This window comes from Anthonomus grandis, chromosome 1 (assembly GCF_022605725.1).
Source record: "Anthonomus grandis grandis chromosome 1, icAntGran1.3, whole genome shotgun sequence".
NCBI lineage: Eukaryota > Metazoa > Arthropoda > Insecta > Coleoptera > Curculionidae > Anthonomus > Anthonomus grandis.
In genome coordinates, this window is record NC_065546.1 from 52,528,334 (window position 1) to 52,553,412 (window position 25,079).

General features: G+C 31.3%; 2 protein-coding genes and 1 long non-coding RNA gene across 9 annotated transcripts in view; all 3 read left to right on the forward strand.

The window, feature by feature from the left end:
• The window catches only part of LOC126733620 (disks large 1 tumor suppressor protein), an 825,690-nt gene that overhangs the window by 198,708 nt on the left and 601,903 nt on the right, over window positions 1–25,079 (forward strand). The window lies entirely within an intron of this gene.
• LOC126733720 (PCI domain-containing protein 2 homolog) lies at window positions 5,499–7,188 on the forward strand. Its single transcript, XM_050437102.1, has 2 exons — window positions 5,499–5,647; window positions 5,705–7,188. The coding sequence occupies exons 1-2, from the start codon at window positions 5,549–5,551 to the stop codon at window positions 6,896–6,898; spliced, it is 1,293 nt and encodes a 430-aa protein (XP_050293059.1). The 5' UTR covers window positions 5,499–5,548; the 3' UTR covers window positions 6,899–7,188.
• LOC126733827 (uncharacterized) lies at window positions 19,827–20,637 on the forward strand. Its single transcript, XR_007659880.1, has 3 exons — window positions 19,827–20,170; window positions 20,338–20,475; window positions 20,546–20,637. It is a non-coding gene; the product is annotated as an uncharacterized LOC126733827 (long non-coding RNA).

Genomic DNA, 25,079 nt, shown 5'->3' on the forward strand with positions numbered 1-25,079 from the left:
ACATACCTATCACAAAAAAAATATAAATATACTGTGGAAGGGTTAATTTCTCATAGGGTCTAAGGGTCAATTTTCCACAGGGTCCCGCCAGGTGTTTATACTATTCCCTGGCTTTCGCTCAGAAATTTTGTTTGCTACTTCAGGGCTTACTCTAAAACTGTCGAGAAATTCTATTCTATTAAATTGGGACAGCTTCATCTAAATAGCGTTGAGTTTTGGGCCTTATCCGTTCTTCAGGTAAGTTTCTAGGTCTGTGTCGCAATCAGAAAATTCTGATAATTCATATTCTTCCGACGATTCAAAGTCACTAATTTCCTTTACAATTTTTAATCATACAATTTTTAAATTATAATAATAATAATTTACAATTTTTTGTCCACAATTTTAAATACAATTTTAAAACGATTATCAGTCTTATACAAAACGACAAAACACAAACAACAATTTAGAGGTTGTGTTCATATTCAAAAGGTCGCCCTTGACTGACTACACGAATCTCCGACACTTTGCTTAAAATAAATCCGAAAACAAATCTGACTATCTAAGATGACAATTAGAAATTTGTGTAAGAACATTAAACTTTTGATTTGAAATGGATCAGAAGTTTCTGTGCGAACGCATTTTACTTTGCGCATGTCTATTTGTCGAATACTTGTTTCTTACTACTGTGAACAAACCTTTAAGCGTTTCGCCGAAGTAAAACCGTGTTTTGCATAGCTTTAGCGTAAGTGAGCGTTTTTTGCAAGAGAGCGTTTAGTTGAGACTATGAAGCCACTCGCTAGAGGTTTCTTCTGAATTATTTTATTTAATGAAGCATTAACAAGGAGCATTTAATGTTAACATCAATTTTGTGTCAAGTCAAAGTGCATTTAATTTAAATTTAAGAAATTAAAAAAAATAAAAGTGGTTTAGATTCTCTTTCTTGACTGTTTTTTTCTCTAAATAGAGTAAGGAATAAAAGTAGTACCATTGACTTATAAAAATGTTCAAATATCAGAAGATGTACCAATATAAAATACACCAATAATCTTTTTAAATACACCAATAATTAAGAACTATATAATGTGTATAATAATTAATATATACACAAAAAATTAAAATTATTTTGGGAAATCTAAAGCGCATTGGAAAAGACTAAAATTGGCAACAAAGATGTGACCGCATCAATCAAATAAAACCATAATTTCGAATGTCTCAATAGGGAACTGAATATAGGAACAAACTGAACTGGTACTATATTAATTATAACACTTATCCACACTTAATAGAGAGATTCAATAACATTGAAAAGCTGCTTTTGACGAATTTTGAGAACTTAAAAAAAAGGATATAAGTAATAGGCATTCCGATGAACAAAAGCGAGTTAAACTATTGTTGCTGCTTGGATGCAAGAACACCAAATCGAAACAAAACAAGGCAAGAGCTTCATTGGTCTACAATATTTTTGCTTCATGATAATGGTATAAGAATGCACAGGAGACCTAACTTTATTAATTTCTCTGTGGCACATTTAAATTACTATTCATTGCGTACAGGTTTCTATGAATACGTCAACTATTTAAAACAATATTATTTTTATAACCTTTATCAATGTCCAGATTTATGCTGGGACTATTTACTTGAAAATATAAAATGAAGGGCTGAGAAGCCATGGGGTAAAGTGCACTGAAGTCAGTTTTGAGAAAACTCAAATTAAAGTTAAATTGTTATAATCAAATGCAGGCAAAAGTATGGCAATTCAAACCAGTTTTGTTTTAATTGCTATATTGAATAATATACTTTTTAGTATTTTTCATATTGATTATTAGGCAATATTTGATAAAAGTCATCACTTGTACCCCTTGGCTTTTCATAGAAATTAGAAGTTTAATAAAACATAGGATACAAATAAATTAGAAAAATGTATTTTTCCAATGAAAGGTGGCTTAACAAAATACTAACAGTTTGTATAAAAATGTCATTGTCAAATCCCACTTGCAGAACTATTCTGAGTCACTGCTATAAAAATTATCTTCATGTTCTGGAGCCTCATTTTCATCATCGTCGGGATTGTGATGTCCCTCTTGAACCGCTTCTTGCTGTTTCTGGATGTTCTGTCTTGTGTGCACCAAACGATTTCCCTCATAGTCTAATGATCTATAGAATTGGTGATGTACGGGAGGTACAAATGGTAGGAGGCCAACAAGGTCTTTGTACTTTGATGCTTTTATTTTCTTTTTATTTTGTTTAGGGATAAGAGAAGGCAAGGCTTTTGGAATCCTTCCAACATTTTTTGCAAGCTACTGTACTCTAAAAATGGCATTTCTCTATTAAATGTACTTTTTTGAAACAAAATGTAAGGATTTTCTTTTCTGAACTGCAGCCACTGCATGTTTCTAATACCCTTAACAGCTTTCACAAAATGTTTGCTTATGGGATCCAAAGTAAGGAAGTCTTCATCCAACATTTTCTTCACTAAGAACTTTTTGCTAGTTGTGGCTATAATATCCACCCAGTCATTAGGAACGAAAACACCTCTTTTTGTGTTCCTCTTGGTATTTTCCACTTTACCAAAGTCTCGGTCATAATGATTATAAGAATGACCAGTAAACAAAAATTTTAGGTCGACAATTTCAATCTGCGTTGTGTTTACAACATACAACCAAAATTTTACCGTAAGTTGGCTTTTATTTTGCTCACCACAATTATCACAGAAAGCAGTGAGGTGAGTGACTGTAGAGGGCAATGATTTGATGTACTGGATTAAACACGATACCATTTCTTCGCATCCTCTTGATGCTTGCCCCTCATGCCAAAGAAACATAAACGCATCATCGGTCCCAATATCATATACATTAAAATTATACGTCCATAATTGCCTTGCATAATACACTTTTGTACATGTTAATACCGGCGTGGGCAACATTTTTTGAAGAACAAAACATATAGCTTTATGGGCAAGATCATCTTTTACTTCTTTTTTAGCATTAACCATTTCTTTTTTAGCACTTTCAGCCTTACGTAGGTGGACTTCTTTAGCGATTATTGCAGCTCGTTTAGCTTCCAGATCTCCATGCTCAATGGCTAATTTAAACTTGTCACAATTATTACAAGTGTCAGTATGTGCTCGATGGAAACTAAGATTGAAACATGTATTAAATATATGCCTATAGTAAGATAGAGTAACAGGTTCCTTGTTTCACACAAAAGATTTTATAACAGTCATACAATCTTTTCAGATTTAAGTCAGCATTTAAATATTTTCGGTTTGGAGCTTGCTGTCTGGAATAGTGACTACTATATCTAGGGAACATAGCAATATGTTGTTTGACCAAATCAGTTTTATTGGTTGGAACCTTTCGCTCTCTACGGTCTCGAGCTGGTATTCCCGTTCCAGATTCTTTCTTTTTAGCAATAATGTTGGTAACACGCTTATTTGACACATCTAATGTTTTAAAAAAAAATTTCCTTGCAGACCCTTAGACCGCCTAATAAATATTGACAAGAATGGGACTTTCCACGTACAGTGTTTCCTTTCTTCCTATGCGGATCTTCTATTATAATCGCAGAGTTCAAAAATGATGATTGCAATTCCCAATTCGCCAGACCCCAGTACTCATTAAAAAATTCATGGCGCTTTTCTTCGCTCATATTTTCGCAACATTTATAGCGGCATTCATGGTCGTATGCCTGAACTTTTCTTCCATTGTGTACTTAACCTTTACGGTCAGTGTACTTTTTACCCATGTTTCGTAGTCTTGAAGACTGCCTCCTCGTGTTTTTTTCTTACCAGGATGCTTCTGCCGCTTTGTAGGTGGTTCTTCTTCTGCTTCAGTTTCTTCCATTTGATCTGAAATTAAATTTTAATTATTTATTTAGATTAATTAATTATGCTGTGTATGTCAAAACTAAGCCTAATTTTTAATTATTACTCTAAAGTTTGTTATCAATAAAAATTTGCTTATTAGAGAAAAAGAACGTTATAATGAAATCGGCTGATTAGTAATATTAATAATAATAATAATTAACTAAGGCCTACTCTTACCTTCTTCAGGACGGTTACTTGAACTAGTACTGGAAGAATTATCTGCGTCTGCGTTATAATCAGCGCCATTATCGCTATTATCTAAAAGTAGGACAACTGAATAAGATGGTTACGAGCTTTCAAATAATATTATTAACAACATACATTGAAACCTAACCTTAAAACCTCACCTAAACACACTAAATGACTCAAGTTACAATAAATAATAATATTGGATTTGATAAAAAGTAGAACTTACCATTACAAAGGCTAAAAGAACTATCTTCTGACATTTTTTATCAAGTTTGATAGCCTCAACACGTAAACAATTTAAACACAACAACAATGCGTAAAAGAAAACAACAGCTTTAGTAAACTAAATTATCAGCTATTTTTTAGAAGCCAATGGCACAGATGTAAATAGCTCCGAACTACACACATCGTGCGGAGCTATTTACATCTGTGCCAATGGGTACAAGTGACTCGCGGCACATGTATCCCTTGACTTCTAAACTAAAAAGCACTTTTAAGCAGTAGTTTTTTTTTCGCCACTAGATGTTCGCACATGATAGAGTTCCACTTATCTCCCTTGGACACGAACATTTTAAAGTGTTTAAGAATAAGTTTCTGCATTTAACTCCTTTGTGAAAAATATGTGACTTGTACCCCTTGGCTTCTCAGCCCTTCAAATGTATTTTGTCGGTAAAACAATGTTTATATCTACATTATGTTATGCTAGTTGACTCTAACCAAAAATAAAGTTTCTTAACTTTTTAACAGAGTCCAATTTAAAGCAGTGGATCTTGTAGCCAGAGTCGCCATTTAGTACGAAAGTTAAAGTCTAATTAACGATATTTTGTTTAATAGCCAACCCCATCAGTCATTTTTTGGATGTAGTCCACATTAACGTAGAAAAATCTATTATTGGAATGTTACAGCACCATGAGGATGCTATGGAGTATTGGCACAGGCTAAGGTCAAATACAAGAAATATATTCTTAAAATGATTTTGTTTTCTATTTTATTTGTTAAATTTTAATGTACCTATTGATTATGTATTTGATTGATGTATTATTTGATTGATATATTTTTCCTATTTAATATATTTTATTTCTATTCATTATTGATGGCTTTTATACAAATGCACACACCGTATTAAAAAAATAGTTCCTGGTCTTCATTTTTTTTATTCTGCTGTGCATACTCCTTTATAGAAATGGGGTAAAACCGTTGTTATTATAAATCATTCGTTTAATTGATATTCATATTAGAATACATAAATATATATTTGTTAAGAAAAAAGCTTTTTACTCTCTGCCAATATAGTATGATAGAATATTCACAAAAAAGCCAACTACATCATAGATTAAAAATCAATGCGAACTTTCTTTAACGTGGGCGCCATCTCTTGGGTGAAGTCCCAACTGACAAATATAGAGCAGGCAGGCAACATTCCAATTATTGACTCGAAAGTTTTCGATATCAGGATCGACAAGAAGTTGTCTATGTCAAAGTCGTTGTCACAAATGTCAATGCTTGTTTATAATGCGCTTTTTGTTTATATTTTATAAAAAAAAACCGACAAACTTATTTTTACTTCTGTTCCATAATAAAACTAAACAAACCCCTGCATTCTTAAAAAGAGTGAGTGTAACATGCTTCACACAGGCATTTTGATATAAAACATTTAATATTTTTTAGGCCATCATGTCATTCATGAATGTATCTAACTATTTACAAGTCTTAGATCGAGCTTGGAGATCCTGCAATGGTTACACTTTGGCCTCCTTTCTGTCCCTCCGACATGACCACTCAAAATTTAAAAACTACCACATCGAAAACCCAGAAATTATTGTTAGTAAGTTCCTGGAAGGCCCTTTGGAAGAGTTAGTCATTTACCATTTTAAATGTCTGTATGCTGTAAGCGTAGAGGATTATAAGACGGCTTATCAAATTCAGAATACTCTTGTTCAAGTATTCATCAAAATATTGCAAGCACAAAAAGAAGAGAATTGGTTATTGCCAGTTATGTATACAGTGTGTTCAGACTTAAGAATTTTAGCTCAACAGACTGAAAAACAAAAAGTAATTTCTGAGAATCCTGGAGAGTGTCTTGAGAAAGCTGCAGAATCTATATTGGCATGTTTTAGAATTTGTGCAGCGGATAATAGGACTGACGATAGAGATACCAAGAGGCGGGGCATGATGGGTTTAGTTAATCAACTTTTTAAAATTTATTTTAGGATAAATAAAGTGCATTTATGTAAACCGTTGATTAGGGCTATAGAATCTAGTCCATTTAAAGAAACATTCTGCTTAAGCCAACAGATTACATATAGATATTTCGTTGGGCGTAAAGCAATGTTTGACAGTGACTATAAGGCTGCCGACAAGTATTTAAGTTATGCTTTTGAAAACTGTCACAAAATAGCCCGTAAAAACAAAAGATTAATCCTCATTTACCTTGTACCAGTAAAGATGCTATTAGGATACATGCCAAGTAGAAAGATTTTAGAAAAGTATGATATATTAGAATTTTCTGATTTGGTTCAAGCAGTGTGTCAAGGTAACTTAAAGCAATTTGATGAAATTATGGAAGAGCATGAATCATTTTTTATTGATAGTGGAATTTACCTTATTGTTGACAAGCTAAAAATCATTGCGTACAGAAATTTGTTTAAGAAAGTTTATCTCATACTGAATACTCATCAGATACCAGTTGAATCATTACAAGCCGCACTAGAATTTTTAGATCAAGATGTTAATTTAGATGAAACACAATGCATAGTGGCTAACTTGATTAATGATGGGAAAATCAAGGGATATATTTCACACCAGCACAGGAAAGTGGTTGTAAGTAAGCAGAATCCCTTTCCTGCTTTAACTACTACATAAAAGACACAGTGTGACTTCATAGTACTTTTAAGTGGCAAATTTCTCTAGATGTATTGTAGTTAATACTTCTTGTACATCTAGTTTTATATATTAAGTGAAATAATAATTTTATTTAGATTTTTCTGTTATCAGTGTTATACAGAGTATAGTAAACAGTAGGACAGTTTGTTTGGTATACTCAACTCAAGTGGCTTGAAGTTTTTGTCTTTTTGTGTACTTCTGAAGAATGTTTGATTTTTTTTTACCATATCAATGTTGAAGTTATCCAAAATAAAATCTTTATTTAAGTATGTATGTTTTTTAATATAATACTTATTTTAATAATACACCTTGGTAGCTCACTATAAGAACCTATATCTTTTCTTGTTATTAACTTTCTGCTCTTATAAATGAGGCTATGAGTGCAATATCGGACTAACCCACAAAAATTCAAAATCAACCGTATTATAGAATATTATCCGTCAAGTTAAAATCTATTTATTGCACAGTGAACCAAACGACCTATTCCCTTTCGTTACGAGATGGCAGCACTAAACTAGTTATTGAACTTTATTATTAATAAAAGTTTAAAGAAGCAAAGTGGATTATCCTCAGTTAGTCCACTGTGCTGCTAAAAGTAAGAAGTTTATGTGCTAGAGACACCCTAAGAAAACACACTGAACTGGCAAAAAGTGGAAACGCAGCGGTCATCTGTTTTGATCTAATGAAGACTCTTCCTACACATGTACTTACCACAGGCAATTGTTACTATAAAAGGCAGTTATGGACTTACTGCTTTAATATACATGCTATGGGAAGCAATAATTCGTTCATGTTTGTATGGGATGAAAGTATTGCTTCGAAGGGGCCGCAAGCGGTGGGATTTTGTATTTTATATTACATTAAAACTTTATTACATCGAAAAGACTTATAATGTATTCTGACCAATGTGGTGGTCAGAATCGTAATATAAAAATGTCATTGATATGTAACTATATTACTGCATCTCCATTATTTACTATGGAAGAAATAGATCATAAATTCCTTGTAAGTGGTCATTCCTATTTACCATGCGACCAAGATTTCGGAATCATAGAAAAAGAAAAGAAATTCCATCTACATATCTTTATACCTCAAGACTGGCATACAGTCATAAGACATGCTAAAAAAAATCTTTTTACCATAATAGAAATGGATACTCGAATAATGAAGAGGTTTATTTTAACACAGTAAAATTAAGGATCTGCCCCTTTTATACCCAAATGGTAATGCCATTAATGAAGCTAAAATAAAGATCTCCTTGAGTTAATGGAATTCATCCCTTGTATATACCAAGATTTTTATAAAAATCTGAGGTCATCCGCTCAAGCAACTGGAGGTGAAGTAGTTGGCCCAATTGAGGAAGAACAAACTTTACGTATTTAATAACTACCTACTTAATAAAAAAATAAAGTTTCTATATTTTTTTATTTATTCTCGTGGCAATACGAGTAATACAGGTTTTGACGTAATACTTATAATAGCTTAAGTTATAGTAACCCATTAAAAAACCCAATCAATTTTAAATGCAGAGTGGACTAACCCACATAAAAAAATCGAATATTAGCCATATCCAAAAATTTAAAATAAATTCCGCAAATATAAGTAACACTCAAGAACATTCAATTAATCCGATCTACAAAAATGTCTTTTTAAAAGGGTTTTGCGCACTCTCATTTTCGTATTTTTTTAAACCTATTTTTTAGCACTTAATAATATTGGGGTTAGTCCGTTTTTGCACTCATAGCCTCAAATATGAACCATACTACCAAGAGAGTTTATTTTGAGGTATTAGAATAAAGTTTTTTAGATATAGTTCAATTGATTTTAGACTTTGAGATGCTTGTCTCTTACAATTAATATGACAAGAAGGTTGATTTATCTGAATTGTTTTACTACTTTATTTATAAGTTGCCGTCAGACAGTTTTTTTGACCAGAATCTATTCCAGACAACTGTCAAAACTATTGATTTTTACCTGTTACAAATATGTTGTCACCTGCTATTTACATATTAATTGATAGTGGAATTTACCTTATTGTTGACAAACTAAAAACCATTGTTTGCTTTTGTTTAAGAAAATTTATCTCATACTGAATACTCATCAGATACCAGTTGAGTCATTACAAGCCGCACTAGAATTTTTAGATCAAGATGTTAATTTAGACGAAACACAATGCATAGTGGCTAACTTGATTAATGATGGGAAAATCAAGAGATATATTTCACACCAGCACAGGAAAGTGGTTGTAAGTAAGCACAATCCTTTTCCTGCTTTAATTACTATATAAAAGACACAGTGTGACTTCATAGTACTTTTAAGTGGCAAATTTCTCTAGGTGTATTGTAGTTAATACTTCTTGTACATCTAGTTTTATATATTAGGTGAAATAATAATTTTATTTAGATTTTTCTGTTATCAGTGTTATACAGAGTATAGTAAACAGTAGGACAGTTTGTTTGGTATACTCAACTCAAGTGGCTTGAAGTTTTTGTCTTTTTGTGTACTTCTGAAGAATGTTGATGATTTTGAATGTGATTTTTTTTTACCATATCAATGTTGAAGTTATCCAAAATAAAATCTTTATTTAAGTATCTATTTTTTTTAATATAATACTCATTTTAATAATACACCTTGGTAACTCACTATAAGAACCTATACTATAACCTATAACCTAACTTGATTAATGATGGGTAAATCAAGGGATTTATTTCACACTTTTGGTTTTGGTGGATGTGATCAATGCTTCTTGGTTTGCTGATACTACCAAGGTCATTCTAATTCACTAAACTATAAAACTTGAGGATAACTTGAATTAAAAGTCTTGATATTGAAAAATAAGTTATTTTTTTCCTGAAATATAAAAGTAGATAGCTTGGTCTTCAATAGAAGCACTTGTCAATGCTTCCATTTACCATTTTCTCCATCAACTGTATTTTCAAACAGAAGTGGATTTTTGTGTTGGTGTTTTGTGACTAATCTAAAGCTTTTGATTGTGTTAGTCATGGAATACTGCCTCAGAAAGCCTACCACTATTTATTTAGGGGAGCACCATCCTTTTTATTCAGTTATTTGAAGGATGATCCTCACCAAATGATTATTAACTCGGAATGAGGCTCGAAAGTTTCTGTTTAATAAAATTTTTATTGATAACTGCTCTATAGGCCAGATAACAAAGTTCTAGGTCAAATTAATTAAATTATTAATCAAATCTTAGGTTTCATTAATCATGTCCTCATCATCAGTCCTAGATAGTATGCTGGTTACTTTGCTACAAAAAGAACTACTCAATTTATTCCTCCTTGTTTGAAGTAGAAAAGTTGTAAGTAAGCAAAATCCTTTTCCTGCTTTAAGCACTACGTAAACAACACAATGTGGCCTAGACAGTATACCTTTTTTTGCTATTGAGATACTTTGATAGTATTTTAAATGGCAAATTTCTCTAGATAAATTATAGTTAATATTTCTTGTACATCTAGTTTCATATTTTGATATAACTAAAATCATAATTTTAATTTGGGTTTTCTGGGTTCCCAGTGTTATATGGTATTAACTCCATGGTATTAATACATAAAACATAAATCGACATATTACTATACTATATTTAACACATAATTTAAAAAAATACACAATAGTGGGTTCAAAATACTATAGTAGGTATAAACAATAATAACACAAAAATTTAATTTAAAATTCATGACCAAACAAGTTAAAATTTTATTAGAGTAACATCACAAAAATAATATGAAATATAACATGACAAAACATCTAACCGTTACATCTTTTTTAAAAACTAATTATATCGTATTGGCCTTCTCCCAATTATCTTCAAAAAACACTGTTAGGCTAAAATACTTGCTTTTAAGCAGTTCCGTTAAGGACTTTTTAAAGCAAGGAGGATTTTTAGAGGTTTTGATGCAATCTGGAAGATGGTTAAAAATTTGTATGCTTAAGTATATAAGAGAATTCCAGGTTGATTCACTTTTCAGGATTGGCATTGGGATATTGCGTTTTTTTTCTGGTATTATAATGTTTTGAGGCGCCATTATTTACAAGATACAATTTATATTTTTTATTTATTATTAGGCAAGCAGATTCCGTAACGTAGGTGACTTTCAATTTAAGAAAAATTGACTAATTTTGTAGATTTCAATCCGCAGTTGATTTGAAATTACTCTAATAGCATAACATCCTCACCGGAAAAACCTGCTAGGTTTTTGCCTCAATAAGGTTATATAAGGTCACAAAACTTCAGTTTATTTTCAATAACAATCCCAAGAAATCTGTTAAAATTATTCACTTCCAATTTTTTGTTGTAAGTCATAAACTGCTCTGAAGAATCCTCTTATCTGAAAAGACAATAGGTCATTTATATATAATAGAAATAAAATGGGAGCGAGTACTGAACCCTAAGGAACTCCATGGTTCACTACACAAAGTTCAGACAAAGTGCCATTTGACCGAACAGACTGTTTTCTGTCTGAAAAAAAAATTAAACTATTCTTGAGCAACTTCCCTAAACCCATATCTAGAAAGATTAACGAGCAGTATTCCATGGTTGACGCAGTCAAAGGTCTTAGAGAAGTCACAGAATACCGCTGCAGCAAACTGACTACCATTCAAGTTCAAGTGAAATCTCTTCAGTAATTAATGAACACATTGCATCACTCGTGCTAGTGCGCTCTCTAAAACCAAATTGATATACGGAGCATAATCTAAAATCTATATATAAAGGATCTATTTTTGGTAGATAACTTTAAGGATCTTTTCTCTATTGTCTTTCTGCTTTTATATCTGGGCCTTGGTTCTAAAAGGGCCAATGTCATTTTTTTTAGATTTGGGCTTAAGTGCATTTTTGAAATCGGCACAGACCAGATTATTATGTGTAATAAGGGCCAAAGTCTATCTTTCACAGGAAAAAAATTACAAATCCGCTAAAGGCCAATGTCAACATTTCAATTTTATACTCTTTTTTCAACAAAAGGGCCAATGTGCAAATATACGAAGAAGAAAGGAAGGAAAAAAGTCATAGAGGGCCAAGAAAGTAGAAAAAGGAAAACGGATCGGAGCAGTTGGGATAAAAATAAAAGAAAAATGGCAAAAACTCAAGGTAAAGCGTATTTGATAAAAGCAGAGAAAAGTTTCTGAAAAAAAAATTAAAGATCCCTGTACCTGTAAGAAACAGTGTTCAGAGAAGTTTTCTAACGACGCAAGAACAGAGTTATTTCAGGGATTTTATAGGTTATCACAAGAAGCACAAAACCTTATTTAATAAAAAATTTATTGCTAACCAAGAGTTTCCAAAAAGATCAGAGAGGCGTAGAGAAAATAACAAAGAAATTACAGTAGACACTATTTTTTCGAGCTTAATTCTGAAAGGATCGAAGTTTGCCAAAAAATGTTTTGATCTCACTTTAACAAAAATGTGCGCATTATTGTAGAAAAAAAGCGAAGCTCTAATGGTATTTGCCCTGATGACGAAAACATTTAAATCATCCCAACAAGAAAAAGATTTAATCCGTAGCCATATAAAAATGTTTCCTGCATTCGAGAGTCACTATTCAAGAGAACAAACAACGAAAAAATATTTGTCGCCAGATCTGCCGATATCCAAAATGTACAAACTGTATGTTGAGTATTGCCAAGAAAACAATAGAGTGCCAAAAAAAGAATCCCTGTATAGAAAAATTTTTAATGAAGAGTTTAACTTTTCGTTTAAAAAACCTTACAATGACACATGTGCAACATGTGACAAGTTTTTGCTTCGGCTTAAATCAGTTACTAATGTGGAAGAAAAAGCCCAGATTGAACCCGAAAATGAAGAACATAAAATATTGGCTGAATGCGGATATAAAGAAAAAAAAAGCGACAAGCTTAAGTGCAAAACAAATGCTAATTTATTAGTTATGAGCTTTGACTTGCAAAAGTGTTTGCCAACTTCTAACTTACAAAGCAGTGTGTCTTTTTATAAAAGAAGCATTATGCTATATGAATCCCAAAAAGGGTCCTGGGCCAGACGGATTTCCCTCAATATTTCTGAAATCATGTCCTAATCTTTGTGAGCCTCTATATTTATTGTATAATCAATGTATTTCAACTGGTAAATACCCTAAGCTTTGGAAAGTGGCCCAAATTGTGCCTATTTTTAAATCAGGAGATAAAAGCGCTATCAATAACTATAGACCGATTTCTCTCTTGAGCCATTTTGGGAAACTGTTTGAGTCTCTTATTTTGGATCAATTATTTTTTATTGTTAGGGGATCGATTGACTTAAACCAACACGGCTTTTTTAAAAAAACATCGGCACTGACTAACCTTGTGCCTTACGTTCAACTCATATCTGAGAATATGGAGCGAGGTTCTGAGACTTGTACAGTGTACACCGATTTCTCTAAAGCTTTCGATAAGGTCCACCACCCAACTCTTTTAATAAAGCTTGAGAATTTCGGGGTACATGGGGCATTGTTTGAAATTTTTAAAAGTTACTTAAGTGAAAGATCTCAGTATGTTGTTGTAAATGGCCAAAAATCGAAGAGTACAGCTGTGACTTCAGGTGTGCCTCAGGGGTCACACTTAGGTCCTCTGCTGTTTATCATTTTCCTATATGATATAGAGCAATGTTTTTCACATAGTAGCTATGCTTTATACAGGGTGTCATTGAAATGGTGTAAAAAAATTCGGGGGGTGATAGTACTCCTAAAAATTTTAAAAAAAGTTCCTATAACTATAGGGTGGAAAATGCATATTAAGGGAGTTAGGGGCACTGAAAGGGTAAATTTAAAAAACGGTTTTTTGAAATTGTAGGCTTAAAAAACGAGATAAAATTTCGAAAAATAATCCTCTGCCATAAATTTTGACCCAAAATCAAATGGTGATACTGAAAAATAATTTGGAAAATCGGAAAGGGTAGTTTTTGCAAGGGTAGGGGGTTAATTCGTGAATAACTTTTTTTAGGTTATTTTCTTTGCAACGTGGGTTCATTTTTTAAAAACTACATACTTTTTCCTACAAAAAAGGTACTCTTGTTGCACATCGCCCAGAACGATGGTTTTCGAGAAAATTGAAGGCAAAAAGTTTGCTCTGATGGGCTGCTAACTGGTTAAACAACATAAACTTATGAAAGTTATGGGGTTTCAAAAGTAAACAAGTAGTTATTAAATAATTAATTGAAAAATCTAAATTTCATGATTTTTAAAACATCGTATTGCTTTAAAAAAACGAAATAAACCAATTACCAAAATTCCTTATTAAATGCATACTTATTTGATTCATTAGCCTAGTTTACACATTTATAATAATAAACATTTTAGGCTAAATGGTCAAAGTTACCTTAATTTTCTAATACATGATCTACCAGCACTTTTGGAGGAAGTTCCCATAGCACAGAGGCAGATCACGTATTTTATGCATGATGGTGCACCAGCTCATTTTCCGCTAGCGGTGAGGAATCATTTAAACCAAGTTTTTGAGAGGCGTTGGATAGGACGTGGTGGTCCACAAGCTTGGCCAGCAAGATCACCAGATCTTAATCCATTAGATTTCTACTTCTGGGGCCACTTGAAAACTTTGGTTTACTCAGTGCCGATTAATACTGAAGAGCAACTACGTCAACGCATTATCGACTGTTTCAATCAAATTCGTACAACCCCAGGGATATTCCACAGGGTACGCAGATCATGGAGAAGAAGAGCAGATGTCTGCATTGAAATGAATGGTGGTCACTTTGAACATTTACTATGAATGAATTAAGAAATGCATTATTTTAATAAGGAATTTTGGTAATTGGTTTATTTCGTTTTTTAAAGCAATAAGATGTTTTAAAAATCATAAAATTTAGATTTTTCAATTAATTATTTAATAACTACGTGTTTACTTTTGAAACCCCATAACTTTCATAGGTTTATGTTGTTTAACCAGTTAGCAACCCATCAGAGCAAACTTTTTGCCTTCAATTTTCTCGAAAACCATCGTTCTGGGCGATGTGCAACAAGAGTACCTTTTTTGTAGGAAAAAGTATATAGTTTTTAAAAAATGAACCCACGTTGCAAAAAAAATAACCTAAAAAAAGTTATTCACGAATTAACCCCCTACCCTTGCAAAAACTACCCTTTCCGATTTTCCAAATTATTTTTTAGTATCACCATTTGATTTTGGGTCAAAATTTATGGCAGAGGATTTTTTTTCGAAATTTTATCTCGTTTTTTAAGCCTACAATTTCAAAAAACCGTTTTTTAAATTTACCCTTTCAGTGCCCCTAACTCCCTTAATATGCATTTTCCGCCCTATAGTTATAGGAACTTTTTTTAAAATTTTTAGGAGTACTATTACCCCCCGAATTTTTTTACACCATTTCAATGACACCCTGTATGCAGATGATCTTAAAATCTCAAAAACTATTAATTCGGCTGCTGATTACTTTACTTTACAGTACGATTTATTTAATTTTATGAATTACTGTACTTTGAATAGACTTTTTGTCAATTTGGATAAATGTAATTGTATTTTGTTTTCTAAAAGGCCTGTTCCTCTGCAAGTTAAATGTGATCTTTACCTAAATAATGCTAAGCTTAAATATTTGGATTATATTAAGGATCTTGGGGTGACATTGGATCCTAAGCTTTTGTTTGAAAAGCATCTTGAAAATATTGTACAAAAGGCTCTTAAAAATCTTTGATTTGTTTTTCGAGCAACAAAAGGATTTAGCAACATAAATTCCTTAACAATTTTATTCAATAGTATAGTAAGACCTGTACTGGAATACGCAACAACAGTTTGGAATCCAATGTACGCCAATTATATTGGCCGACTAGAGAGTGTGCAGCGCAAATTTGTTAACACTTTAAATTATAGGTTTAACAGACGACGGCATTTCTTTAGTTATGATGATAATTTAAAATTTTATAATATGCAATCGTTGGAGGTCCGAAGAAGAAATTTTGATTTAATATTTATATACAAGGCCGTAAACAACTTTACTGATTCTTCATCTGTTTTAGAAAAACTCAATTTTAACATCAATCCTTACATCCTTCGTAATAGACAAACTTTTGTAATATCCAGGTATTTTTCCAATTACTTATCGAATTCTCCAATTATTAAATGTACCCGTATGTATAATAGTTTGGAATTAAACCATCCTAATATTGACTTATTTGAGCTTTGATGCCTTTAAACGACACCTAAGACGGCTTCCTGATTAAACTACATAAGTAATTCTTTCTAGATTGTAATGTAATTTTAAGAATTAATTCTCTGTAGTTGTAAGTATTATTATATAGAACTTGTTTACTAATTTGTATTTGTGATATAACGTGCTTTCTTATTATTGGACAGCTGTGCTTGTCTGTTAGAAAGCCTTGACTGTAAATAAATAAATAAATAAATAAAAGAAAACTTTGGACATTCAATCTCACAGTTTTTGAATCACATAAAAATATAAATTCGGCAAAATGTTATTTATGGAATGAAGCAATAGCTCAGCGAGGCGGGCAGGAAATCGCTTCTTGTCTGTATACTTACCTTCATAACATTCCCTTTGATGTGAATGAAATAATTATGTACAGTGATTGTTGTCCTGGACAAAACAAAAACATTTTAATTTCTGCTATGCTGCTAACGATTATTAAAGAATATTTTAAACGAGAAGGAAGGCATGTCAGCATATATCACAAATTTCTTATTCCGGGACATACTCATATGGAAGCCGACCAAATTCATGCAGCCATTGAAAAGGCTAGAAAAAATACCACAGTAAAAATAGAAATTCCTAGAGACTGGGCCAATTTAATTCGTTTAGTGCCTAGAAAACCTCCAATTTTTGTGCATGAGATGACTCAGGAAGAATTCTTGAATTTTAAGTCACTCCTTTCGGGAAAGATTCAGCACAAAAAAGTTAATACTCTGGGAAACTCTGTTGTTTGGGCTAAAATAAGAGTCATTTACTATTTTACCGAAAATCCTGGTCTGCTAAAATACAAAACCACTTTTGCTGAAGACGAGCCATATCAAACTTTAAATTTATTAAGAAAATCAACCCGTAGTTCCGAAAATGCAATAAAACTTTTCCCTATTAATAAAAAACCGTTAGGCATTCCAAAAAATAAAGTACAACATTTGAGGGACTTATTACCATTTATTGATAAAAACAGTCAGCCATACTATCTGCAGTTTCTTAATGGACTAACTTCTTCTGAGACTGCAATTAATAATCTTGGTGAAAGTGAAGATGATGAAGGTTCGCTTTAGATGCCTATATTTTTATCAAAATGTATGTGTAACGACTTTTACGAAGTTTTCTCTTGTGTTTTTAGTTTCATTTTGATTTTTTTAAGTTGGGCCAAAGTGTTATTAGTTTAATTTATTATTTATTAAAAAAAGGCCAATGTCAATTTTTTTTTGAAAAATAAATTTATTTTATAAATTTTTAAGATTTTTTTTTAAAAACCAAATCAAGCAAGAAAAATATAGAAACCTGTCTATGTTGTAAAAACCAAACCTAATGCGACCTCATTACCTTTAAAGTCAATTTGTCAAAAATTGCGATTTATGACTTTGGCCCTTTTAGAACCAAGCCCCAGATATATATGGTTCAAATATGGACAGGTGATAAAAGGCTTTATTTTAAGCTATTAGAACAAACTTTTCTGAGAATTAGTTCCATTGATCTAACTTTTTTAGATGCTTATCTCCTATAAAATTAATATGACGAGAAGGTTGATTTAGCTAAATTATCTTACTACCTTACCACAGTAAACGAATTCTCAGCTGAACAGCTGAAATAGGCAGCCGTCAAAACTTTTAAAATTGATAAATTGCTTTGAAGCACGTCTCTCAACTTTTCTCGTAGCTTTGTTAATTGTTTGATTTTTAGGGTTTGATACGTTTTAAAATGAAAAACTGTATTTTTAACTTAAATAACTTTTTGATATATTTACTTTATATATAGTTCTGTCATAATTCTTATGTTTATTTAAAGGAACTTGCACAAACGGAAAGAAAATAATAATATGAATAATAACATATAAAGATAATTTACAGATTGTAATGTAATGTAGAATAGTATCAATTAATAAATAAAAACGTATGACTAATAAATAAACAAAATTCATATTAAGAACTACAAACTTTAAATTATTGAACGTGAATTTAATGTTCTTCTCCAATAATTAATTGATATTCCTCAGTAAATAATTTACCTGTTACCATAAATTATTCAGTAATATTTTTTATTATAGTCTGAAGAAGTAGTTTTCATATTTTATTCTCATGAAATTTTAAAGCATCTTGCAACTATAAGTTGTATGAACGACTCTCCGACTTTCTAAATTTTGTATTATTGTTGAAAAAATAAAATTTATTTATTAAAGGAACAAACTCGTCATGCAATTTTTCCTGCTCAAGTAAATCTGAGGGTAAAGAAGCTGACATTAAATTATTTAAACAACCTCGCACTGTAGCACCTGGATGACTAATAACTTTGCTAGATAAAATTGTATTACCAATTTTGTATTACCTAGACCTTTATTGTTGATACAAATTATTTTGCATCGTATTGATACAAAATGTTTTTTTAATTAGTAAATCCTTAGAAATCCGTAATCCATCTTAGAAACCAGTAATCCTCTTAATTGCGCATTTATTAACCATGTCAAATGTTGAAATTTATTATGTTATTATGAGTCATTTTTATTTTAGCTATAAGTCTGTGTGTAGTGCTGTTTCTGTTGAATTTCCTTTAGTGTATGCAAATGGGTGTTTAAGTGTTTATTTAGCAGTCTGTTAAGTGCTTTCAGACTAAATGATTATAAATCTGAAATATTTGGCCTGTAAAAGGTTTTTTAAGAAACTGTTCTCCCAGGTTTGTGTATATAAATATATGGCGTAACAAGAGCCATCTTTCGCAAACTATCTTTATACTAAAACTCGTGATACAAATACTAGTTAAGAAAACATACATTCATACATTTCAATACTTTAATAGTATGTTATCATACAAATCTATAAATTCGGCCTTTTTTAGATTCTAGATGATTTAAACAAGTAGACGCTTCGCGTCTACTTTGGTCCGTGGGGACCAGTAGAAATTTTTAAAATTTTTGTCAGTACTACAAAAAAAAATCTCCACAATTATCCAAGGAGTGCCCTAAACACGCAGTGGGGAAGAGACCTGCCGTATCCTCATAAGGCTCTGAGTTCAAACCTTAGCCTCGGCATGGTGCTCTACCCAACTTTTTCTTTTTTTAGTACTTCGAAAAAATTAACATCTATAGTAAATCCAAAAATCTCATCCATTATTCTCTAAGAGACCAACATACAAAATTGACGAAAAACAAAGAAAAACACAAAGTCACGGTCTCACAACATGTAATTAAACGGGCTACACGTGTTTCGCTCTAGTTAGAGCATCATCAGGCCTTTAGAAGCCATCCACACACTTATGCTGTAACTGATGATGCTCTAACTAGAGCGAAACACGTGTAGCCCATTTAATTACATTTTGGGAGACCGTGACTTTGTGTTTTTCTTTGTTTTTCGTCAATCTATAGTAAATGCAGAGAGAAAAGGGAAGGTCTTATTATATATTATAATCAGAAATAAATTTCATGGAAATATTACTTACTTATTTCTGGGTATCATGCTTCAGAGAACCATGATGTGTTACAATACGCTCCGTTCTTTAATTTTAGTTTAGTAGAAAATATTCTCAAAACTTGCATATATCAAAATTATGTCAGGGTTCTAAGATGAATCGGTAATAAAATCGTAAACCAGATCAACATTGGAAATATTTAAAAAAAAGTTGCTTTGGTCCGATTGAAAAAAGTACTATACTACCAAATAGTTACATTTATTCGGTGGCAATTAAGTTATAAAATTCTGTCTATTATTAATTTTAATAATATAAAGTGTACCCTTTAACTCTGAGCCATTATTTACAATTTAATTGTTAATTATGCCTAAAAAAATGAATTGACAACTTTGGTATTGTTTGGTATAAACAGCTTAATTCCTTTATGTAAAGCCACCTTAACATGTTTTTGCATAATTCTGACTCACGTTGGTTGCTATCGGGCTTAAGCCATAAAAATCGAAGAAAAAAGAAGAAGACGCCCACTTTCACTTGTCATTTCAATGTCACTTTCCGGCCCACAAGCATAAACGCCACCGGCAACGGGAGTTCCCAAATCCAAACAAAGGTTGGAAGATATTTTTAAGTCTCCACATCCTTCTTACTTTTCTATATGAAAATAAAATGTAAGTATCACAATTACACACATACGAAAGTTTTTTTTTAAGTTCAGTTTCATAATTACCAATTTTTAGTGAATAATCCTAAAATTTATGAAAATACATACATTTTAAGGTTATGTCATAATGTTTTGATTGTTATATTTGTGTTAAATTTTGTTTTTGTGTTTTAGTGGACTACACCAACAAAGGTTATGTGTTTTGCACCAGATTGAAAGCATCATAGCGAAAAACGGACCTGTCATTTCTTTAAATTTCCAAAAGAGCCCCTGGAAAAAGAAAAATTAATATCTCTGCTAAGGAATACTAAGGTATTTTTACTAAATCTTTCATTTTTTTTAATACCTAAATGAGGCATTCTATAAATTTTGTTCCTTGTAGGCAAATGGATAAAAAACCTTCAGTCCATGCATTGGTATGTAATTAATATAATATTGACAAAACTACAATGAATGGCCTCACTACTTTTCCACATGCAAAGAGGTTAACCAAGGACAAATTAAAGAAATTGTCAGAAACCTAGGTAGGTCTATACTTCCAACTTATCTTTATTTATTCCGAAGCTTGATTTTTTTCAAGGTAAATACTGAATTGCTTAGTACAAACTTATCTATACCCAGTACAAGTTTGTCCACTTCTTTGAAGCATGGTACTTCAAACAGAGAAACTGTCAACGATTTGGTAGAAGGTGAGCCCATGTCAAATTCCAGTAAGAGACATGATTTCAATTTTGCACCAACAGCAGAGCCGAAATTCATTTTGCTTATTAAGTTTTGCAAATTAAGTTTTTCATATGAGCATATAAAAAATATTCATAACAAAGTTCAGTTGTATACAGGTTTGACATGTAATAAATATTTTGTAACCTTATTAAGTTAATTAGTTTTATACATTATTTAAATAATAATTGTATAGTTCACATAGAATAGGCAGAAATTATATGTACATATATAAAAAATTTTATTAAGATAAGGAGAACATGTATTAAAGCATAACACATAATATAGACACACATGTAATATCTTTATTAAAAATTATAATTGTATGTTATGTAACATTAGAGCCTAAAAACATTAAGGAGAATAAAGGTTGTTATTGGCAAATGACAATATTATTTTCTCTATTTCCTACATTTTTGGTGAAGGGAATAGGCTTTGCCCTAAGAAGCCAGGTTAAACCAAGAGCAAAAAAGTTTATGGCTCATGAGTGTAAGTAAAGTAAACCTTTCTATTGAAAAGGCCATCCAAGATAAAAAAAATATACTAAAAATATTAATGTTAATTCTTTAGCGACATCTAGGGTGGATATGCTCAATCAACTCATCAATTAATTCACTGTCGTACTGATGAAAGTTATGGCGTATTCACCAAAGTATGCAGATAATCGCTAAATTCAAAATAATTTCATTTGCGTTTTCAAATTATGCTTCAAATTCAAAACTTCTTTTTTTACCTTAAACGCCATTCAAAACTTAGTAGAAAAGTTTAATAAGTAAATTTTTCACGATTTATACGTGCCACAAGATAAAGGGAAAAGAGGGTCCCATTTATTAGGGTATTGGGATAAGACAACCAGGTTTTTATGTCGATTTTTTTTATTTTCCATTTTTATTTTGAAAAGCAATTGTAATAAAATATAAAAAGAATTAACATGAAAAGAATCGGTAATAAAAAAAACTATTAACGAATTGAATCGAAGCTATAGGAGCCGAGATATTAGTAAAAATGTGGGAAAAACAAAAGAAAACTGGTTTTTTCCCACGGTACATTTTTTTTTTTTTAAATTATTGACAAATTTTAAAGTAAGCCCTAAACTAACAATTTCCTGTGAAAAAACTAAATAAAAAAATAATTTTTTTTTGGTCGAAAATCGAAAGGGGTATACCCACGAAAAATTTCGAAAAAATGATTTTTATTTTTTTCTAAATTAACTGTAACCCTGACAATTTTTTGTTTTAAACAAAAGTTCTCAGGAATATTTCGAGGTATCCGTATATCAAAACGAATCGGTTCTAGCTAACATAGAATCGGAGAAAATTGAAAAAAACTATAAAACATAAATATCAAATTATCATGAGCCCTATGGCAAAATTTCAATTTTTTATTTTTCTATCCTGTACTACTTTAGAGTACCTTTAAAAAAGATTATTACCGTTTTGACTGTAAAACAAACGGAAAACCTATTTCTTTGCATTTTTCGATTTTCGAACAAAATCCGGGTCAAAATGAGCATTTTTCCAAAATATGCTCCGAATTCAAAATTTCTTTTTTCTACTTAAAGACGACTTAAAAAGTAGTAAAAAAGCCTTATGACAAATTTTTCCACGATTTATACGAGTGATACAATATAAATAGAAAGATTAGGTCCCATAAGAATTCATGTTTGGGGATAAGAAAACCGGGTTTCTTCGTGGATTTTTTTTATTTTTTAGGTTAATTTTTGAAAGTTAATAGTAATAAGATATTAAAAGAATTGACAGAAGAAGAATAAGAAAAAAAAAGAAACAATCAACGAATTGAATCGAAGCTATAGAAGCCGAGATATAAGTAAAAATATGGGAAAAACAAAAGAAAACTGGTTTTTTTCCCCCGTACAATTTTTTTTTCCTAAAATGATTATTGGCAAATTTTAAAGTAAACCCTAAACTAACAATTTCCAGTAAAAAAACTCAATAAAAAAATAATTTTTTTTTGGTCGAAAATCAAAAGGGGTATACCCACGAAAAATTTCGAAAAAATGGTTTTTATTTTTTTATAAATAAACTATAACTCTGACAACTTTTTGTATCAAATAAAAGTTCTTGGGTATATTGAGAGGTATTCGCCTGTCAAAACGAATTGGTTCTAGCTATTATAGAATCGGAGAAAATTGAATAAAACTGTAAAACATAAATATCGAATTATCAAGAGTCCTATGGAAAAATGTCGATTTTTTATTTTTCTATCTTGCACTACTTCAGAGTACCTTTAAAAAAGGTTATTACCAATTTGACTCTAAAATGAACAGAAACCCTATTTCTTTACAATTTTCGATTTTCGAACAAAATCCGGGGTCAAAATGACCATTTTTTCAAAATATGCTCCGAATTCAAAATTTCTTTTTTCTAGTTAAAGAGCATTCAAAAACTAGTAAAAAAGCTTTATGACAAATTTTTCCACGATTCATACGAGTGTCACAATCTAAAGAGGAAGATCAGGTCCCATAAGAAGCAATGTATTAGGATAGGAAAAAGTGGTTTGTTTCTTGTTTTTTTTTTTTTTAATTTTTATTTTAAAAGGCAATTATAATAAAATAAAAAAATTTTTAAAGATTTTAAAAATTTTAAAGAAAAAAAAACGAATAAAAAAATTTATCAACTTATTGAATTGAAGCTATGAAAGCCGTGATCTCAATAATATAGTAAAAAAAATATAAAAATACACCTTTTTTTGACACCGCATCAATGTCTTTTTTTTTCTAAATTGATAAACTATTAATATAAATTTATTACCAATTTAGCAACCCCCACTAAAAAAACCCTAACTAAAATAAAACTATTATTACTATTTTTTTTCCAGATATTTATACCTTGTCCTAACTTTATGCTGCTATTACTATTTTTATAAATATTATCTTTCTTGTAAATGTCATTAAACCTTCAAACACCCTTTATAATATGATTACTATAATTATAAGTAATATTTTTCTTATGAAAGCACTAAAACCTTAAAACCCCCCGTATAATTCAATTTATATACTATTATTATCCTCATAAATGTTCCATAATATCAATACTTTCTGTATATTTCAAATATATATTTACTAATATTTATATTCGTTTTATTTATCCTAGTAATTTATCAAGAAACCGCGTAAAATTGTCCCCATAATACTAATAATATTCATTAATAAAATAACTCATGACGTCACGAGACGAACACGACGCGTTTATAATTGTTGCCAGACATCCTCCATCCTTCTCTCAAACCGCTTTTCCTCCTCTAACTCGTAGCGCAAACGGGCCGAATTTGCCGCCACAATACCCCGAAAACCCCGCGCTTACGTCATCTGACCATGTGCGACTCGATAGTGACGTCGTCCGTATGCTTTTACATTGAGTCAATTTGGTGCTGGACCGCCAACTATATTGTACCATGCGTTGGCTCCCGTGGTGTCAACGGTATGACTGGTTGATTGGAACGGCTTATTTTTGGGGGTTTTTCCTAAATAACAGCTCGATGCGGAAAAACGGTAACATTTGAAGAAAAACGGTTTTTAGTGGATTATAGCCAGATAGTGTCCGGTGATTTCAGAAAAAAAATGGTTTTCGTAGGTGTCATAGGTATGCCGGTATAAAGCGTCAAAGTTAAAAAAAGGTGTAGAGCAAAAACCGCTCTACGTAGAAGACTGTAGACTATGTCGAAAAATAGCTTTTAAAAAGTTCTTAAAACGCTGAAAGTTTGAAATCTCTAGGTGCCGCCATTAAAGAGTTATTAAGAAAAATAGAAAAAATCGGTCAAAAAAAGGCTCAAAAAGGGGATCATATTTGTTAACACAGCTCACCCTGTATAATACCTAGCGACATGATTAATACCTCTATTTAATCCTAAAGGATTAGGCTTTTAAATAGTGTAAACAGAAAAAATTATAAAAATTTTTTACTAGTAGAAATAAAATCATTTCTCGAAAAATTCACTTTTTTTTTTTTTCGGAAAAAAAAAACTTTACGTTTGAGCTCGCTTATCTCGGAAGCAGTTGCTTTTTGAAAAAAATTGTTTTAACAAAAAAGATAGCTACATTCACGCAGAAAAGGGCTGTTTTATCCGCATTGTTAAGAACGTTACTGTTTAGGCCCCACAACTGTTTAAGTCAGCGAGGTACCGCGCAAAAAGTTCAATTTTCATTCACAGAAAAATCCCACTTCTAGAGGGTTTAT

Coding starts and splice junctions, on each gene's coding strand:
- LOC126733720 (XM_050437102.1), top strand. CDS start 5,549: ATGCGCTTTTTGTTTATATTTTATAAAAAAAAACCGACAAACTTATTT. Junction 5,648..5,704: donor CCCCTGCATTCTTAAAAAGA/GTGAGTGTAACA, acceptor AATATTTTTTAG/GCCATCATGTCATTCATGAA.